Here is a 22,041-nt window from a genome sequence, read left to right on the forward strand (position 1 = left end):
GGTATGGGTCAAGCTGCCTCAAGCTGTCCCCAGCCACAGCTCCTGACTCCTGTCCTGGTCTCACTCGACCACAAGAGAAAAATGAGGCAGGAGGCCTGTTTCTTCTCCACATGTTCCTTCTTACAATCATATTTAAGTTCAATCTCCAAATCCGCAGAGCTGAAAAAAAACATTTAGCCAAACATAGCTGAGTATCTCCCTTAGGATCCAGGGACTCCCAACAGGCAGTTTGCCTTTTGTTCCCAGCTTGGTAATTCAAGTTCTTTAAGAAAAAGGGCCTCACCAGTCCTGACTCACACTAGGAGTTTGGTGCTTTTGGGCTCCCACACCTCTGCCTGCCACTTCCTGTGGAGCCTGCATCTTTCTCCCTCCTACACCTTTCAAAGTCTCAAGCACCTGCTGTGGGCTCTGCTGGGCCCTGCCACTATGCCCTTGGCATTCACTCCAACACACTGAAGGCAGCTGACTGGAAGTGCCCGAGACCCTGGGCCGGAAGGCTTTGTATTCTACCCAGGAGGTGGTAGTAAACAGTTACTGCCCCGAGAAACAGACCTCAGAACAACCTGACAGTTGGTGGACAAAACTCCAGCTCCCTGCCTCTAGGCTGGCATGAGCCCACAGACTCCCAGAGCTCTCAGTGAGAATCCCAGCTGCCCAGAGGAGTAAACAGCTTGAGAACTCACCCTTTCCTAGCTCCCTCCTCCTTGCCTCAGAGTCTGCTACCAGGGGACCCAAAACCAAGGTAGCATCCTGTAGGACTCCCAAGTAATCCCACCAGAAAGCCTTCCCTCATCACCAAGTCTCTCAAGTCACTTCTATCCATGTGTTAACACTATTCATATACACTGTAATCTCATTTCTCTACCACAGGCTCTTGAAGAGGAGAAATTCTTTTACACGGCTCTGAATTCCCCCATGTTGCTCAGCACAGTGTCTTACGCAAATGAGAAGCTCAATAAATGTTTGTTGACTGAATGAAGAATGAATTAACCATGCCAGTCAGCAAGAAGGTTGGGCTCTGTATTTAAGCTAACTGAAACTACATCAGTGTGGCTGTCTGCTTCTTTCCAAAGCGCAGCGTGAACTGCTTTTAACAAGCAAATTACTGCATGCATGTATTTCTTTAAATTAGCATTTTCCAGATATTCATCTTAAATCAAACACCTCTGATTCCCAGAAAATCAGAACAAAGATTTTTTTCCTAAATTCAAAACTACCTTACTCTCCAAGTTTTGGGTCTACTCCTCAGTTTTGGGAGTCAGTCACCCAATGTGGATGTCTTACATCGGTTTCACCCAGAGTTCTCCCCGGGCATCATTTAAGATGAAAGTACAAAGACGTGTCACATTCTCACACTCTCTTGCTAGAATAGTGTTCTGTTAAGAAGGAACATAATGCTGCCTTTTTAACCAAGAAGGCATTACCCTTGATGCATCCTAAGAATTCTTTCCTCTCTGTACTGGGCAGGGGCCAAAAGAAGCACAGGGATTTCACTGCACAAAAAACAGCACAGCATGCTGAGGGCCTGGGTGTTCACCTCAGACCAGTCAGATGGCCTGGAAACTTAAATATCCACATATATGCAACAGCCTGCAAGTCACATCACGTTCTTTAATGGATGTCTGGTGAGCAGCTCTGGGAAAACTGGACAAGTACCAAGTGTCTCGCGAGCACGCTTTCAACTCAATGGAAGTATATGTTATCTGAATCCCCAGTGCCCACTACCTCGAGCACATATCAACCCAGGGCCTGCCAAATTGTCTCCTTTTTTTTTCTTCAGCCCACTTTGAAGAGAGAAAGATTACATAGTGCCCCCCCCCCCCCTCTCACTTACTAAAGTCAGAAAAAGACTGACTGAAGCCAAAGGGAAGACGAGCAGCATTTCTTATGACCTGAGCTGCTCTCACCAGATCATAAGCTCCATGAGATCAATGATTCTTCTCCTCAATGCAGAATCCCCCAACATCTCAGCACAGTGACTGCCTCACTGAGGTAATAAAATTCCTTGTTAATGAACATGTGTAAGCACCACATGTTATCTCATCTAATCCTTGCAACAACCTACAGCTTCGGAAGGAAACTAAAGCTTAAGAAGCTTACAATATATCCATACGATGGTATATTACTCAGCTACAACATGAATGAACCTCAAAACATTGTGCTAAGTAAAAGAGGCCAGTCACAAAAGGGTACCCATTGTATGAAACGTCCAGAATAGGCGAATGCATGGAGACAGAATGTAGGTTAGTAGTCACCAGGGGCTTAAAGGAGAAGGGAATGGGGAGTGGCTGCTAATGGGTACAGGGTTTCTTGGGGGTGATGAAAATGTTCTAGAATTAGATTGTGGTGATAACTGTAAAACTTTGTGAATATAATTTTAAAACACTGAATGATAAACTTTAGAAAAATGAGTTTTGTGATAGGTGGTGGTGGTCATGGTGGAGGTGGTAGAAGAGGAGGGGGAGGAGGAAAAGGAGGAAGAGGAGGAAGAGAAAGAGGAGGAGGAGGAATAGGTAGAAGAGGAAAAATGAAGAAAAGGAAGAAGTTAAGAAGCTTCCCCAAGATCAAAGAGTTACCCATGCTTTCAACCATTATGCCGCTCTGATCACGGTTATTCTCAGTAGACATTTGCTGAAAACACCAGCAAATATATGGGTACTATAGGCTTTGGCATAATTCTAATCACACACAGAGAAGAGACAATCAATCCTCAGACCTTCTGAGATTTCCCAGGACTGATATACATCAAGAATTGTTGCTCTAGTATCAATCATACCTCAATAAAGTGGATAGTAAAAATCAAAATTAAAAATACCTAAAATGCTTGTTTGACATAAAAAAAAAAAAAAAAGGAAAGACAAGAACGTTACCCTAGTGATCTTTACAAAACCTTCTGTAACTTGGAATAACAGCTGTTTTAGAGAAAACACTAAACAAAATTTTTAAAGAGGAGCACCCTGAGAGGAGTGTAATTAAAGGACCTCTAAGGCCGTAACTAGGACCCCTGGGGCTAAATAAAATAGAAATCTGACCGTGTCTCTTCCATGCTTACTGCCATCCAATGGCTTCTCACCCACACTCCTCACCATGGACCACAGTCCTTCATCGCCTGGCTGCAGAGCTGCTTCCTCTCTGATCTCGTCTCCTCGTTCTCCCACTATCCCCTACCCTGCACTGCACTCTGGTCATAATGTCCTCTGCCCTTCTTGAACATCACACATCCTCCTCAGCTCTGGCTGTCTTGCTGTCCCAGCTGTGCAGAACCCTCAGCCTTCCAGCAACGTGTGGTGGCTCCTCTTTGACAACCAGGGCTCAGCTCAGGTTCCCTCCTCAGATAGGCCTTCTTGCTTCTTCTGACCGTCTGAATCATGCTGGACACCACACCTTCAGTCCCTCTCCATCCCATATGTCTTTATGTGGTGGTCCACTGTCTGCCTCCTCCTCCGGAATGAAGCTCTAAAAGGGAAGGCACAAGTCTTGTCTATCTTATTCTCAGCAATATCAGCACCTACAACAGCCAGAGGCACACAGCAGATGCTCACTCAACATTTGCTGAACAAATGAATAAAACACACAGCACTGGAGCCAGGCGCGGTGGTTCACACCTGTTATCCCGGCACTTTGGGAGGCCAAGGCAGGCGGATCATGAGGTCAGGAGATTGAGACCATCCTGGCTAACACGGTAAAATCCCGTCTCTACTAAAAATACAAAAAACTAGCCAGGCGTGGTGGCGGGCGCCTGTAGTCCCAGCTGCTCAGGAGGCTGAGGCAGGAGAATGGCAGGAACCCGGGAGGTGGAGCTTGCAGTGAGCTGAGATTGTGCCACTGCACTCCAGCCTGGGCGATAGAGCCAGACTCTGTCTCAAAAAAAAAAAAAAAAACACAGCACTGCCATGAGATGCCTCTGCAAGCCAGATGCAAACCAGGCTCTCCTCTCAAGAACTCCTGTGAGGTTAGTCCTCACAAGCTGGGCTTCTGGGCCTGGTGAGATCACTAACCCTGCAGATTCTATGGTCACCACCTGGATTAACTTATGGTAACACCTTTATGTGCTCACACCTCCACACCCTGAGCCCACATACTTACCGGACACCTTTCCCTCCTCTGATAACTTAACACCTTTGCCTGTAATATAGCAATGATCATCCTATAGTGGAAATGAGGTCCCTCTTTCCTCAGAAGCTCTTTTGGGTACTCTATTACGGACTTAAACATTCTCTTGACTCTTTACCTTTATTCTAACACATATCAGACTTTTTGGTTAATCCCAGACAGAAGTCATCTAAACTAGAGCCCACCCCCAGCAATGCATCTCATGTTCTAACACAGTTCCCTCGTCTCCAGTTCATCATGTCAGCCTTGCACACTTAGGTTGCACTCAGAAAGCTCAGGACAGCATGAGGGATGTATTACATTAGTCCATTCTCATGCCTCTCATAAAGACATACCTGAGACTAGGTAATTTATAAGAAATAAAGCTTTAATGGATTCATAGTTCCACATGGGTGGAGATGCCTAACAATTATGGTGGAAGGTGAAGGAGGAGCAAGGGCATGTCTTACATGGCTGCAGGCAAGAGAGCATGTGCAGGGTAACTGCCCTTTATAAAACCATCAGATCTTGTGAGACTTTATTCACTATCACAAGAACAGCAGGGGAAAAACCCGCCCCCATGATTCAGTTACCTCCCACCAGGACCATCCCATGACACATAAGGATCATGAAAGCTACAATTCAAAATAAGATTTGGGTAGGGACACAGCCAAACCATATAGCACATGAGTGCAGCTCTCAGCCTCTCTCTCACCGCAGCTAGTTTTCCCTTCAGAGACCTCCATCTGTCCCCAGTTCATAGCCTCCTCTTGACCTCATCTCCCTTCTTACCCAGACTGGATCCTGACACTTAACTACCCAAGTTATTCATGAGTATTCAAAGAGCTTTGCCTCCACTGTTGTTCTTCTGTGCTACCACAGAGACTGAGCCCTGGGTCCACACTACAGTCTGCCTCCTTCATTCACACTCCGCAGTGACAAAGCACTCCAATTTTAAAATAATAAAATAAAATGTAAAAAAACACCACCAGAAAGAAATACACAAAGACTAATACACAGCACATGATTTCTAATGAAGGTTGCTCAAACATTCTTGAATTTGACCTTGATGGGCTTCATCACTCATTCATCCCAGCAATTTCATCATTTTCCTCAAGCCCCAACCCAACCTCCCTCTCCATCCCAATCCCTACAGTAAATAACTTCAGAATTGTGTTTCTTCAACTCCATCCCCTCACCTGCAAGTCAGTCTCCACCTGCACACACCCTACAGCTTCACACCAATGCAGGACAACCTGTCTTTCCTGGTTCAAAACTAAGTTCTGCCCTTGTGCTTTGATCTAATTCCCTTCGGTCTCTACCCAGCTCTTGCCCTATAGATTATCTCCTCTCTCCTTTCTGCATCTTCAACCTCCCACTCTTATCAGTTCCATCTCTCAGTCTACCAACTTGCTCTGTTAACTTGCTCTGTTAACTTGCTCTGTCATCACTAAAAAGCCCTGCCTTGACCCCAGTGTCTTCTGCTCTCTTTTCTTCTCATCCAAACCTCCTCAATGGATATTTGCTGCCTCCACATCGTCTCCTCTCATTAACTCCCAGCATACTGTAACCTGGTTTCTGTCCCCTCTCATTCCCCCCACCTCAGAGCTTCACTGAAACTGCTGCTTTCCAACCACCAGTGACTGCTCAAATGGCAAATCCAAAGGGCAAATTTTGCCTCTTACCTCATTAGATTATTCTACAGCTTGTGCCCGTAGATCACTCTACTGCAGATGACACTGTAAATCATACCTTCCCATTTTGAAACTCTGTTTAATCACTCTCCTGACTGTCCTATTTCTCCAATCACTCCTTCTCAATCTCCTTCATGGGTTCTTCATCTTCTCCCCTCCTCTTATCTGTCTTCTCAGCTTTTTCCCCTCCTCTTACCTGTCTTCTCAGCTTCTCTCTCCTGCTCTACCCACCCTCTGTGGGTAACCTCATTCACAGCCATGTTGGTCATTAACATTTATATAAAAATACCTTCCAAGTCTACAATCTCTAGCTCTCATCTCTCCCCTGAGGTTATATCCAGCTACCTCCTAGACATGGCCTCATGTATGTCCCAAAGCCCCTCAAATCAATCATGTCTCTTCTGATGCTACATTCTCTTCCCTTCACCATTCTATCTGTTTGTTCCCTGGTACTGCCCATTTCAGCTAGACATCACCCTCCACCCAACCAACCAATCGAGGTACCTCTGTTAGCTTTAACTATCCTCTCTGCCTTGTTATCCATATGGAGCAATCCTAATAATTTTTATCAACTGCAGATTTATTGAAAGTATTCCCTCTCCATGCCTCTTAGCACTTCCTGGGAACAGGACCTCTGTTTATTCCCCTGACTTGATATTTCAGTCTAGAGGATAATGGCCCAGCACTTACATGTGAAATACCAGAACTTCCATGAGCTGAGCTGTCCCTAGGCTTACCTCTCCCAACTCATCTCCTTCGTCTCAACCTTGTCATTTATGAGGAAGCTCAATAAAAGGCTCATGCTCCCCTAACATGCCATAGTGCAACGTGGCCTTGCCTCTTCAGACATACTATCTCACATGCCTGCCTAGAACACACTTCAAGATTTAGCTCAAGCATCACCTTTCCCAAGACGCCTTTTCACACTCCTCCAGCCTGAGAGCTGCCTCTCCTTGATGCTACCATAACATTCCATTTTAACCTCCAGCATATTTCATACTCTTCTAAAATTACGTATTTGTCTATCAACCTTCCCCCAAGTAGACTCTAAATTCCTCAAGTCAGAGACTGCTCACAATAGGTGCTCAACTTGATTCCTTTGCATGCTAAGTGTTACTGATAACTTCTGGCACATTTCCAGACCTCTAAGTACCCTGGCCATCCCATATGACCCTTTCTCTGCCATGTGCTAATTGACTAGGAGGCTCTGCTATGGCTGAGGTATTTTATTGCTCAAAACACACAACAGTGTTGGTTGTGATCCTCTTGCTACAGTTTGAAATGATGCTCTCCACCGCAGTAAGAGTTAAAGGAATTGAGGACTTACACTAAAATTAGCTCTATCTTGACACTCAACATAGTGTAAGACTTGGCAAGACAAGTCTCTTAGGCAGGCAAACTGCTGACACAGCATGGTGAAACGGAACTCAACCAAAGAGGAAAACCTGCAATACCTTTTCACAGGCAATTCTGAGTTATGCTGATTCATTCTGACTTAAAGCTGCAATAACACTTGAGTAAGTAACACCCAAGCTGACTGTGCATTTTTTTCTGCAGAGCTCACAGAATTTGGCATACAAGAAATTTAATAGTTGTTCTTTATGATCCTTTGCAATTTCTCAAATATTGGTTGTGGTCACTTACATTATAGTGTTTGATAGCATTAACAGGTATTTTTCTTGCAAAGATGCAGTCCTGATCAAAATACTGACAAAAGCTTAAAATACTGACTATAATTTCTGTAACTCAAGAAAACCATATAGAAAATCTCTTTCACCAAAGAAAGGCTCAGTGCTAGATCTATTTGAGGCTGAAGAGCCTTAGTTAAGTCAACAGCTCTTGTTCACACTTTGTACAAAGACATCTGTACAACTGATTCCAACTTAGGAAACAGCATTTAAATATCAACAAACACATGCTCAGAGACAATCGGGTAAATTTTCAACAGGACCAAAATTTCTAAGAAACCATATTAGAGCAAATTCTAAAGCAAAGAATCTTCTCAAAATAGGTATTTGCAAGTCATCACTTACTCTGTTCTTCCCACAGAAGTCATGTGAATTGTATTATAAAGAGTAAATGGAAGAAATTTCTAGACTGTAGTCAAATTATACTTGAATCAGTACATTTATTATTGCTTCTTATATATAGTGATGATTATAGTTAACATTTAATTAACTGGTATTACTTCAAATATTTATTCCATTTAGAATTGTAATATGTAAGTGCTGTGTTTGAGATGCTTAACATGTTAAATGTCTTCTATTTCAGAAAAAAAAAACATACTTCACCGTTCAGAATTTTATACTTTACGTGTCTAAAATACATAATCTGCTAGAAAATAGTTGTTAAACAACAGACATTATTTTGACTAAACCAATATTATAAAAACAAAGCTTTATTGCACCTGCTACTTAAGAGGATTATGTCTAAATACTCACTTGTTCAGTAAGAGGTCAAGAATGAATTTGGAGCCGAAGGCTTCAATCTGGAAGCTTGCCTGGGCCAGATGGACAGCCTATGGATTCAAAAAGACAGAAGAATCTTAACTTACTTTCCTGTCTTTAAGACAGATTATTATCAAGAATGATATTTAAGATGAATAACTTTTATGTATCAGTTCATTTCCTTATGTATCTTCACACAGTAATTCACTTTTTTAGGAGACTAGGTACAATATCATGGTTTTGCTAGGAAAATCTAAATATTTGGGTAGCAAAGAGCTAATAAGACAACCCATCCTGGAAAATGAAACCACTAAGATAAAAACCAACAGCATATTCTGCTGGACTTCCAAAGTGACCATGATGAATTATGCAAAAGTCTGACTAATTAAAGCTTGATTTCAGCCTGTTTTGTGCATAAAGCTAACCAATTCTTTCTGCACACCTAAGTGAAAAATCATGTCAGTGCTCTGCTCTTCAGCAGGAATTAGAACTTTCTCTGGAACTTTCTCTAAATGATGCATCAGCAGAATATGACAGTAAAATAGGAGAGTACAACTTTCTAACTTCAGAAAGCACTTAGAACCTGGCCTTTTGTGAATACCGAGAGCTTATGTCCCCCTTTAAGAGTCAAATGTTTACAAATATTGTCATTATTTTGTCTTAATTCAAAATACAAAGATAATTCCATCTAAACATGAATCCTATTTACTAGGTGTTAAAGATTATTACAGCTCACAGAAGCATCTCGAATACTGCAAATTAACAAATCAATGAAGTTTTGTCCAAGTATTAGCTAACATAAACTTCTCCTTTATCACACTATCAAAAAAAAAAAAAGGACAAGGCTAAATGAAACACCTACACCATACTTCCTTAACTCACAAACGTCCTTCCTCCAGAATTGCATTCCTAAGGCACAGTGGGTGCTACAAATCATCTGTGAAGTGCTCCATGCATGGTAACTAGACGCCAGCATGAACATACCAAGCATCCCCCTCCCAGTACTTTCTATTCCCACCTTCCCCCCAGTGCTACCCCATGCTCCTCTTTGCCTTCCCCTGCATTTTTGACGACTGAAACTCTCCCAATCCTTCAAAGGCGTCCCACCTGCAGTGCTTTCCAAGAAGTCTTCCTTCACACAATCTTCACGCTCAGGGCTTTGGAAGCACTTTATTTGTTCCTCCCTGTCTCTCCCTTTCCCATCCTTCCCCTGGGTGGTGAGCTCCACAACACATATCACAGGGGTCTTGCAAACAGGTCTAGGTTAATGACTCTTCCCCAGCATATCTGACCTTTCAAGTAATTCACCAAATATTCATTGTCAAGACCTTTTTGTCATACCAAACCCATAAAACACTATAAATAAACCATGACTTATACTTTCAGTCAAGCACATTGCCAAATCAGATAGTCACTCAATAATAATCAATCCATACAATGCAAAAAGGAAACTAACAAATATTAAATTTTAAATACAAAATAATGAGAAAGAAGGCTCCTAAATCCTTAATGCCATAGGACGCCAAGTCGAATTCCAAACAACCTTCTAGAACAGGGTCACCATACTTGTGGGCTTCCTGTATCCATACAACTATGAGAGAGAGAAAGAGAGAGCGAAAGAAACTTCTGTCAAGTGTGGTCTCCATTATCCACAACAGAATCTCTATTCAATACAAATATCCACTGTCTTTAAATTCATTCTGTACCTTGAAGCATTAATTTTTGCATAAAGATATTTATATTGATGAATAATTTGTACAAGGAGAGATTTTTCAGCTCTGGATCCAAAAAAGCTTTAAGTATGTAAAATTTAATTTCTAAGAATAAGATAAATCCTTAGTATAGTTTCTCTTAAGAATATTATATAGTAGAGATGAGTTCATTAGATATACCTACTTGAACATCTTTATAAACACTAAGAAGAACTTGACAGTGACCCAGTAAAAAGCTTATTTCATAGCGAATAGGTGATGCGACAAGTACAAACACTGACAACACTCTGTTGCAAAATAAGGTAATCTGGTAGTAAATGTAGTACCTTCATTTTATAGAATTGTAGGAGTTATACAATTTGATAAATGCTAAAATAGGTTTATGCCATGTCAATGTGACTAGCTTCAGTTTAATAGAATTTAATCAAAGAGCTAGTCAATCATACTGGGTTTTCCTTTGCTTTTGCATTCAATCATTCCACACAAACATATTAAGTCCTGCTTTGCATATAAAGATAGCTGGGACACAGCTTCTGCCCTCAAAGAAGTGATGGTCTCCAAAGGGGCAGGTAGAACTGTCAGCCTCAGCTTGTCTAATGGGCCACAGGACAGGGACCACAGCTGAACCCCACCCAGGCACAGAGGGGTACAGAAAGGATCCACTGACAAGATGCTATTTGAACAAAAACTCAAAAGATGAATAAGAATCCACGTGTCAGGCAAAGAAAAGACACTCGGGGCAGGGAGGAAAACATTTACAAAAATCAAGTCAAAATGAATGTGAGAAAACAGGCTTTTAAATTTTTTAAAAAATGAATATGGCCTGTAGGAAAATGGTTTTCAGATGAAATGTCAAACAATGAATCTGAAAAGGTGGGATGGAGACCGGCAGGCTTCACGTGACATGATCAGTAACATTTATAATCACAAACAAGAACATGTGGCCAAGACAATGAGCCTTCCCCTAAATGACCATTCCCTCAAGCTCACTCAGCACCATTTCTGGCACATGCCATCATCATTATCATTATCATCATCATCATCATTTAAACATCTTAACAGATTACTCTCCAGAACTGACGCAATTCATAATGCCAGCAACAAAATATCTGTTTATCCATTGGAAAAAAAAAGAATTTGATTTTATTACCTTTATCTGTAAGAATGTTTTAATATTTTAATTCTAAGAGGAAGCACATTTTCTATAAAATGATTTAAGATTTCCTCACCATATTCATCTTCTTTGTGAATGTATCAAATGGAATTAGTTTCATCTAATATATTTATATCCATTTTAAGTCATTTAAATATACTGATGTATGTTAGTTTTCTTACATTCTGTTTCTCTTTCCATTGCTATACATTCTACAAGTGTCTATACAGTACAGATTCTTCTCTATACCAAAATAAATACCTGACAAGTGCTACTTTTCCCTATCATTTTATTTCTGCCCTGTCTTAGGCACAATTAAAATAGTGTTTAACTTCTGGATGCTATGTATTCCATTTTAATTTGTCACTTTTTCTTTAACAAAATATTATACAGTTTTTATATATGCCCATTTAAAATATGTTTTCAAACCATGTAAAGTGAGTTCTCATCATTATTTTATAAACCACATTGTTGTTTTATATTTTATATATATATAATATATATATAATAACTAATAGTATGTATAGTTTTTTTTTTTTTTTCTTTTTTTTTTTTTTTTTAGCCAGAATATTGGCTTCTTCCTTCCAAAATAGTGGGAGAAAAGTTAGAAGAATGGCTGGGATCGCAGTACAAAGTCTTATAAGATACCCAGTCATATCACGACATTCTTTGGTTGACCTTAACAGAATTTCTAGAGGTTAATTAACTGGACCAGCATCACTGAAATCTACTAAAATACAAAGACTACCTACAGTATTGTTCTTCTTTTGCAAAAGAACTATGCAGTGAGGTTTAGAAATGTGTTCAGTAACACAAAATCAGATCCTAGGAATGCTTCAGAGAAGAGTTCATGAACCACATATTAGGTCAAAATCAGTTATTTTCTCTTTCGGGATATCTGTTAAACAGCCCTGCTTTTATAAGGACATTCACTATAATAGCACTGTGGAAGAATGCAGGGTTTTATAGCCAAAGAACATCATTTCACAATAAGAATGAGCACGTCCCTGGACTCAGAATTACCATCCTGAAGGACTGAGAACAGCTGTTGCCTCACCACTTTAGTATTTTTCTTTTAACTCAGAATCTGGCACAGGGAAATTACAGGAGCTCTAAAAACAAAAACAATTAAACTCAATTATATACACAAACCTCCTTCACTGGAGAACAATTTACACGTCTTCGCAAAGTGCTTTTGTTTGTATTTTTTCTTTCTAGTAGATGGCATCTAATGGTATAATATTAAATGACTTCAAGAAGGCTGTTGGGTTCTTCAGCTAAGACTTGTTTTGCGCCTTATCATCAAGCGATGTTATGACATTAAGCAATCATCCATGCCCAGCTCTGTGTAGGGTGCATTAAATAAGCTATGTTTTCTTGGGACTTATATGCTAGAGTAGCTAATATAGACATAAAACAAGAAGAAAATAACTTTATATCTAATCATAAAAATAAAACGCAGCCATGTGCAGGATATACATGTTTTCATGCAACTATGTTTCACACAAAATAGGTGTTCAAACAGTGTTCTTCACTGTTTGTGAAGAATTTGTGAGTTCTGTAGAGCATACCCATAACTGGAACTGAAAATGGGAAGTAACACTTTCCCAGAACTCAAAAAATATTATAAGGCTGAATTTCTACTAAACTATAAAATTTAGTAGAAAATGAGCAACTTGGGTAACTGGGTGTCTACGCTATGGATGATCACATCTAATGAGACATATATTTTACCTTAGTATGCTCTAAACCAGTGGTCCCCAACCTTTTTGACACCAGGGTCCAGTTTCGTGGAAGATCATTTTTCCATGGATGGGGTGGAGTGGGGATGGTTTCAGGATGAAACTGTTCCACCTTAGATCATCAGGCATTAGATTCTCATAAGGAGTATGCAACCTAGATCCATCGCACACGCAGTTCACAATAGGGATCGTGCTCCTATGAGAATCTAATGCCACTGCTGATCTGACAGGAGGTGGAGCTCAGGCAGTAATGCTCACTCACCCGCCACTCACCTCCTGCTGTGTGGCCCGGTTCCTAACTAGCCACAGACTGATATCACTCTGTAACCTGGAAGTTGGGGACCCCTGCTCTAAACTATAGGTGGTGTGGAAAACATAACAGCATTTGGAAGTGGTTTCCTGATCTTAAGACATACTAAGTTTATTTAGGGAGATATTCATTTAAGTAATGAAGGAAACATGGCCAAAAGAAGAATATCAATAGACAAGAAAATGTTTTACAAACAGAGGTAAGAAGCCCTTTAGGGTATCAAGCAGGCCTGAGCAAACACCAGTGGAATGACTGACACTTGACTTCGTAAAGAAGAGGGCTACAGGTCTGGGCTTCAGGAAACAGGGCATTAGAGAGAGCAAAAGGCAGTAAGCAGATGCCTGTCTTCTGTTTATTCTAACATAGAAAAAACAACGTTTATTCTATGTCTGTTAAAACACTGAATATAGCATCTACATTGTATATGTGTGGCAGGTGTGTGTGTGTGTGTGTGTAACCACAACCTTTTCAGGAAGTGTTTTATTTTCTTTATCTTGTTGCATATGGTTCTTTCCCTTACCTTTACAGTTTTTCAATAGACCTTTCAAGAGTTTCTACTCCATTATCTAGAAATATGGTGAAGAAAGGTCAGAGAATATAAAAATCACCTTTTTTTGAAATTCAGGACATTTTATAATGTTTCAGAGAAGGCAGATTTGAAAATTCACCAACTAACAAGATGGGAGGAGGAAAACCCGCTAATTTGATGCTAGAGGGACCCCGCCTTTGTCATCATGGGTTGAGCTGCTGAGGACAAGAGTCCACTTCACCAGGAAGACTTTCATCAGCATGGCTGTTTGGTATGTTTTTCTTTTTATATGAAAACAGTAGGCACAGAATCCAGCACCCCAGATAATTAAATATCAATGAGAAGAAAATGTCAACTTTAAATTGAAATAAGTTTGAGGAAAAGAAGTCACCTTTTTTTAATCACAGAGGTTCTTCTAAAGAGGACTAGTTTGGACCTATCCTGTAGCTGGAGAAACATAAAAGTCCAGCTTGTGGATCTTTTTTCTGTATAATGCAAAAATCCAAATATGTAAATATATCTTAAAAGTTTTGAAGTCCAAAAGAAAATATCAACAGACCATGTTTAATTATAATTTGGTTCTAATCCCTCATTCTAAATTGGTGATTGCACAGGTTTGTGTTATGATACAAATAATAATGCCTCATATTTCTTACATTTTAATCATCTCAAAGTACTGTCATGTCTATCTAGAACACAGCACCCCATGCAGCTGGTAGAGCAGACATTTGTATTACCCTTTTATAGAAGAGAAGCATTTTTAAAGGGCACAGATAGATTAAGTAATGCTATTGTCCAAGGTCACACATCAAAGGAAGAAATATGAGGTGTCAGTTTTAGTTAAATGATAAAAAAGTGCCATATTTATGCCAGAAGTCCTTACATCTGCAAGCCTCAATGTTTTCTGGTCATTAAAATACAAATAATAATAGCTTAACGACATGATGTTTGCGAGGATTAAATAATACAATAATGCAACTGACGGCTGGGCTCAGTGGCTCACACCATAATCTCAACACTTTGGGAGGCCAAGGCAGGAGGATCGCTTGAAACCAGCAGTTTGAGACCAGGTTAGGCAACAAGGTGAAACCCTGTCTCTACAAAAAAATACAAAAATTAGCCAGGCGTGGCAGTGCATGCTACTCAGGATGCTGGGGCAGGAGAATCACCTGAGCCCAGGTGTTTGAGGCTGCAGTGAGCCAAGATCATGCCACTGCACTTCAGTGCGGGTGACAGAATGAGACCCAGTCTCAAAGAAAATAGCAGTAATAATAATGTGACCAATGTAGCTCAGTCATATTGAAAGAGCTCAATCATTTAGGAAGGAGACAGTAAAGTAGGAAAAAGAGAAAAAAGAATATAGTAACATTTTGGAAGGGTATCAATCAACTCCACCCTAAAGTTCCCTCCCAGGATAGTTAGCCACCATCTAGCAAATTCCAATGTACATTTATACTCAGCAAAATTTGCAAACTTTATACTTTTATTGCTAATTATCATTATGTATTATGCTTTGACCTTGTTCAAGTTGTCATGTCTTCAAAATAATATGAATCATTTTCCTGAGAAGTGAAACAGCTGCAAATGTTACATGAAGGCAGTACTGCAAATTAGGGTAACTTGCTGAACATTCTTGTCACGATGCATTTAAATAGGTACTTCGAAGGAGAAAATTATCATCATGTTTTCTTCTACCATGTTCCAATTGATAGTATTATGGGCTTACCATCAACAAATCTGTATTAAATACCGAACTTATGTAAGATACTAGAGCAGATGTATAGGAGAGTTAGTTTTGATTTTTGTTTGTTTTGTTTGTGTTTTTTTTTTTGAGACAGGGTCTCACTGTGTTGCCCAAGCTGGCGTGCAGTGGTGCAACTGCAACTCACTACAGCCTTGACCTCCTAGCTGAAGCAATCCTCCTACCTCAGCCTCCCAAATAGATGGGACCACAGGCACGTGCCACTATTCCCAGCTAATATTTTTATTTATTTTTTGTAGAAATGGGGGTCTCACCATGTTGTCCAGGCTGGTCACAAACTCGTAGGCTCAATAATTCACCCCCCTTGATCTCCCAAAAAGTGCTAGGATTACAGGTGTGAGCTACCGTGCCTGGCCGAGAATTAACACTTAGATCAAAAAGATTATAATATGGTTAAGGGAATAAAATGAGTAACTGCAAAGAGTGAAAAATATGTCAATTAAATAATAAGAATCGTTATTGTTATTATTATTTTAGAGATGGGTCTCACTGTGTTGCCCCAGCTGGTCTCGAACTCCTGGCCTCAAGCAATCCTCCCATCTTAGCCTCCCAAAATGCTGGGATTACAGGTGTGAGCCACCACACCTGGTATAAATATTATTTGTAAAGATACCACATACAATATAAGCATGATTAATTACTGAATTTGGAGTAAGGGTAACAAGTGTATTTGAATTTGTGGAGTGAGTCTGCTGGGGGCTGGGGAGAGCTGAGAATGGCTTATGAGGAAGACGTTCTCCTCACTTAAAGATAGAATTCAGACAGCTCTTCCAGGATTTATTTAATAGAATGAAATTATAAAGTGTTAATAAGTATTTGCTAACAAATAAATGTTTAAGAAACATGCTTTTAAAGTAAAACACAGGATGCCTTCCATTCTGGGCTGTTATACTGCAATGTGGATTGTGGTGTGAGTTAAACATGACAGTTTATCATAAAATAAAGAATTTCACAAGAATGACAAGTAGGGGGAGGACATACATGCCCAAAAATGCTAATGTATTTTGTTAATCAATCTATCTTTTGGCCCTAAATTAGGAAGCTTAAGTCATACCCTTTGAAGGCTATTACAGAAACAAGACCAAAGCATCAACAAAATACACTCTTCTACAACCCACGGTGAACATCTCCCACTAACGGAAGCACATCACTGTTTGACTTTGTTCTCTGTGCCAACCTAGCTGAAAAAGATGGAACGTCTACCGTAAAAGAAATCTAGCCAATATTCAATTATGCAATCTGATGAGACAGAAAAAAGGAAAGCTTGGATTTATGGATTTGTGAATTTTAACTTCTGACCAAATCTTATACAAGAGCTCTTTTCTAAATAAATCAATCTTAAAGAGATTCCAAATTCATCTTCCTCTCTTTTCTTATGTACCTCAGTTTGAGGTACTCTTTTTTTTTTTTTTTTTTTTCTGAGATGGAGTCTCTCTTTGTCATCCAGGCTGGAGTGCAGTGACATGATCTCAGCACTGCAACCTCCGCCTCCCGGGTTCAAGCGATTCTCATGCCTCAGCCTCCCAAGTAGCTGGGACTACAGGTGTGTGCCAATACACCCAGCTAATTTTTGTCATTTTTTCTTTTTTTAGTAAAGATAGGGTTTCACCATGTTGGCCAGGCTAGTCTTGAACTCTTGACCTCAAGTGATCCACCTGCCTCGGCCTCCCAAAGTACTGGGATTACAGGTGTGAGCCACTGCACCCAGCCAAGGTACTCCTAAACATACAAAAGATGGATGGTGAAGAGAAAGAGGAAGTAGGCACTGGTAATCCAAATACGTATTCCAGTGAATCACATTAGCCACACTAAATATTTCTTTTTAAAATCTTCATGGCCAGCCAAAGAAGAGAAGGTACATTTAATCTTATGGTAGGTGTGGGGAAGGTCAGACTAAGATTTTCCCCAGTGATTATTTAGCAATCCTGGAGGACTTTGTAACAACACACTTTCACTGACAAAGCATCCTTGGCCAGGTATATGAAATGTCTTCTATACATTTACCGTTAGTGACTAATGTTTGCTGGATATTAACTGGCAATGCCAACTAAGGAGAAAGACTGAATTACAAGCCTTTGGAGCACTTGCTATTTAAAATGGGTAAAGCAGCACAAGTATCACTACAGCAGTATTATTTCACTTCCATATATTTTTTGAGAGATGAGTAAAAATACAACTATGACAACAGTTACCATGGAAGCGGTTTCTTTCGGCTGCCTTCCTGAATAGTAACATTTAATGTGGTGCATTAATCTAGTAGCTGAGGTGTGATTCACCTTGTTCTTTTTCCTCGTCAATTCCTACATCACCAAACTGCAGAACTCCAAGGAACACTTCTCTCTCTGCTAACACTTGTGTCATAAAGCAAGAACATACTTTGTCTTTCTAGCCAGAATTATTGAACACCCACTAAATAATTTAAATAAAAGAATGGAAATAAAATATAGATTCTGGAAAGCAAGACATCAAGCACCATGCTTAGTGTCTGTGACTCATTACATGGCAGTTTTTTTTTTAATTTGCTTACATAATGTGAATACTATTCTAAAAGAAAAAAAAAAGCCTCATGTGAGGCAACCCTCCTAAAGAGTCCTACTTCCCTGGACTGCCTACTCTGGTCCTTGAAATTTTGACTAGAACAGCCCAGTGGACTCATGTCAATGCAAATATCAATCCAAGGCAACAGAAGGTTCTTTAACTTGGGTCTTTATGATGACTACATAAGGATTAGTTAAGAATGAGTAACTCTGAAATACAAAATGAAAATTATGGTACAGTAATTATACAGTTCATTTGAGCATTGTTGTATCTAGCAAACCATAAATTATATAGAGTAGATTCAAATATTAACCTCCAATTCTCCCTCATTAATAAATTACTGAAAACGTGTAATCAAAGAAGGCTGAGCAGATCTGTCCAGGCCAGAGCTCTCTTCTCTTGACGTACCTCAATTTACTGATCCTTGCTGGTAGGTTTCATACTGTTTGTACTCAGTGATTTGTGTTGGGATCTCTATACCAGAGCTGATATTTCCATTTGTAGAATTTTTCAGGCTCCGCTTATGAGAGTGCTCAAAGTTCATGTTAAATATACAGCTGTTTGACAATGATATTCCTAAGTGGTCTTTGCTTTCCTTGACAGCCCTCAGCAAGTTGCATATTACTGCGGCAGAGATCCCTTTTATCTACAGAGAACTACAACTACAGATTAGGAAAAGTTCAGTGTTCTCTGGTCCTCAGCCATGTCTGGCTCTGTCCTTTGCACTGAATTCTGACCTTATCTATGACTATGGATGGGTTGCATTCTACCCCTTTGGATGAAAAGAGTAACTTTCAAATTGGGAGTCATGTCAAAAATGGATTCCTCCATTTTACAAAAACACAGGTGCCAGTAGACTTCCTAAGTAACATGATTAAGGCCTGTTCCTTGACATAGAGGCCCTCAATTGTCCTGTTTCACAATTTTACTCAAAACAAGTATTTGTAGTACACATACTTTACCCAAAGCTAGATGTAGAAAAGCTAATATTCATAGGCGACCTCATGTTCTCTAATATTAAACTTCCACAGAGCTCTGGAAAATATCAACCACTCAACCTGTATTTGCACAATTTTTAAAACTAACATTTAGAATACTGACCACTATGCAGAATCCCCTATTTTCGTACACAAATGATAGGTCTCACCATGTCCATGTAATGTTTTAGGCCTATTAAAACTCCATTTTTGTTTCTAAATGTGAACCTAGAAATTGCATGGAGCCTTGAAGACATACAAAATAAAAATAGAATATATCTATTATGTATCTGAGGAATATGTCTACTTCCTTAGATTATATATTGCCTTGTTGGCTTCTACATCATACATGAAATCATTTACTCATTAAGCAAATAATCATGTGTGTCTACCACATTTCAAGCAGAAGCCCTGGCCTTCCAGGGTTTACATTTTAGGGTACGTGTTTTGCGGGGGATGGCTAATACGACCAACAAGTAAATACAAAGTAAGTTAGATAATGATGAGTGATATAGGTAAAAAGATTAAAGTAGATAAGAGTCAAAATAAGTTAGGGAGTTTGCAGAACAAAGAGGTGACAGTTTTAAATAGGATGGTCAAAGAAGGAGTCTTTGAAGAGGTGATATCTGAGCAAAGACTAGGTGAAGGTACAAGTCACGTAAATACCTAAGGAAAGAGAATCCCAGGCAGAAGGAACAGCTAGTTGTAAAAGCCCTGAGGCAGAGACACACTGGTCTATTCAAAGAATAACAATAAAAAGGCCAGTGTGGGTCAAGTGGAGGGAGACTAGAGGAGTTGTGCAGGCAAGAGTCACAGAACCAGTGAGGGGTCAGTTATGTAGCACCTTGTGGGCCACTGTAAGAACTTCGCCTTTTATTCTGAATGAAATAGTAATGTGCTGAGAATTCTGAGTGAGGAATGATATGATTAGGTTTCCATTTTTTAAAGTTCACCAGAAGCTACTGTGTGAATAATGCACTAAAGTGGTCAGGGGGCAAGGGAGAAGCAGAGTGGCTTAAGAGGCTGTTGCAATAATAATCCAGGTAGGAGGTGATAGGGGTTTGACTTGGGGAATAACAGTGGAGTTGATGAGACTTGGTCAGATTCTGGGAAGATAGTGAAGGCAAAGTCAGTAGGACTCACTTACAGATTAGACGTGGATTATAAATGAAATAGAGGGGACAAGAAAACTCTAAAATGTCTAGCCTGAGTAACCAGAAGGAGCAAGCAATTTATCAAGATGGGGAAGACTGCAGGAGAAGAAGGTGGTGGTAGGAATTCAGGACTCTGAATCTAAGTTTGATATGCACATTACACGCCCAAGTGGAGTTGTGGAATAGACAGTTAAATATAAAGAATAAATCCTTTAAGCTAATTGATATGTTTTAGACCTGTGTCCCCACCCAAATCTCATGTTCAATTGTAATCCCCAGTGTTGGAGGTGCGGTCTAGTAGGAGGTGATCATGAAGATTTTGATCAGGAGGACGGTTTCTCATGGTTTAACACCATCCCCCTTGGAGCTGTCATCATGGTAGTGAGCTGTCATGAGATCTGGTTGTTTAAAAGTGTGTGGCACCTCCTCCCCTCTCTCTTCCTCCTGTTCTGGCCATGTGAATGCCTGCTCCCACATTGCCTTCCACCATGGGTAAAAGCTCCCTGAGGCCTCTCTAGAAGCAGATGCTGTCATGGTTCCTGTACAGCCTACAGAACCATGAGGCAATTAAACTTCTTTTTTTTTATCAATCAACCAGTCTCAGGTATTTTTTTATTGCAATGTGAGAATGGACTAACACAGAAAATTGGTACCAAGAGTGAGGTATTGCTATAAAGATACTTGAAAATGTGGAAGCAGCCATGGAACTGGGTAACAGGCAGAGGCTGGAAAAGTTTGGAGGGCTCAGAAGAAGACAGGAAGATGGAGAAACATTTGGAACTTCCTAGAGACTAGTTGAATGATTATAACCAAAGTGCTCATAGTGACATGAAGGGAGATGGCCAGGCTGATGAGGACTCAGATGGAGAAGAGGAACTTACTGGGAACTAGAGAAAAGGTCACTTTTGTTACACCTTGGCAAAGAGCTTGGCTGGACTATGCCCCTGCCCCAGGGATAAATGGAACTTTGAACTTGAGAGAGATGATTTAGGGTATCTAGTAGACATTTTTAAGCAGCAGTGTTCAAGATGTGGCTGCTTCAAACAACCTATGCTCATATGCGTAAGTCAAGAAATGAACTGAAACTAGAACTTAGGTTTAAAAGGGAGGCAGAACATAAAGGTTTGGAAAATTTGCAGCCTGGCCATGTGGTGAAAAAAAGAAAAGCCCATTTTCAGGAGAATTCAAGCAGACTGCAGAAATTTGCATAAGTAAAAAGGAGTCAAGTGCTGATAGCCAAGACAATGGGAAAAAAAAGCCTTCAAGGCATTTTAGAGACTCTCACAGCAGCCCATCACAGGCCCAGAGGCCTAGGAGGGAAGAATTGTTTCATTGGCCAAGCCCAGGGCCCTGCTGTCTGCCTCGGGACACTGCTCCCTGCTTCCCAGGCACTCTAGCTCTGGCCAGTCATGGTTAAAAGAGGCCCAGGTACAGCTCAGGCCGCTGCTTCAGAGGGTGCAAGCCATGAACCTTGGCAGCTTCCATGTGGCATTAAGCCTGCAGGTGCACAGAGTGCAAGAGTTGAGGCTTGGGAACCTCTGCCTAGATTTCAAGGGGATATATGGAAAAGCCTGGATGTGCAGGTAGAAGCCTGCTTCAGGGGCGGAGCCCACATGGAGAACCTCTAATAGGGCAGCACAGAGGGAAAATGTGGGGTGGAGCCCCCCCACACAGAGTTCCCACTGGGGTACTGCCTAGTTGAGCTGTGAGCAGGACACCTTCACCATCCTGAAGACGTCAAAATCGTACATCCACCAGCAGCTCGCACCCTGTGCCTGCAAAGCCACAGGCACTCAGTGCCAGCCCTTAAGAGCAGCCTTGGGGGCTGAACCCTGCAAAGCCACAGAGGCAGGGCTGCCAAGGCCTTGGTAGCCACACCTCACAACAGTGTGTCCTGCATGTGAGACATGGAGTCAAAAAAGATTATTTTA

General features: G+C 40.6%; 1 protein-coding gene across 3 annotated transcripts in view; it reads right to left on the bottom strand.

The window, feature by feature from the left end:
• ADAM23 (ADAM metallopeptidase domain 23) overlaps positions 1 to 22,041 on the bottom strand; it is a 177,287-nt gene that overhangs the window by 131,255 nt on the left and 23,991 nt on the right. For all 3 annotated transcript variants that reach the window (XM_017893939.1, XM_017893938.1, XM_017893940.1), the window contains exon 3: positions 8,228 to 8,304. In XM_017893939.1, the coding sequence (XP_017749428.1) occupies positions 8,228 to 8,304 (77 nt within the window). The remainder of the gene's footprint in view (positions 1 to 8,227; positions 8,305 to 22,041) is intronic.

This window comes from Rhinopithecus bieti, unplaced genomic scaffold (genome assembly GCF_001698545.2).
Source record: "Rhinopithecus bieti isolate Rb0 unplaced genomic scaffold, ASM169854v2 scaffold_22522, whole genome shotgun sequence".
Classification (NCBI taxonomy): domain Eukaryota; kingdom Metazoa; phylum Chordata; class Mammalia; order Primates; family Cercopithecidae; genus Rhinopithecus; species Rhinopithecus bieti.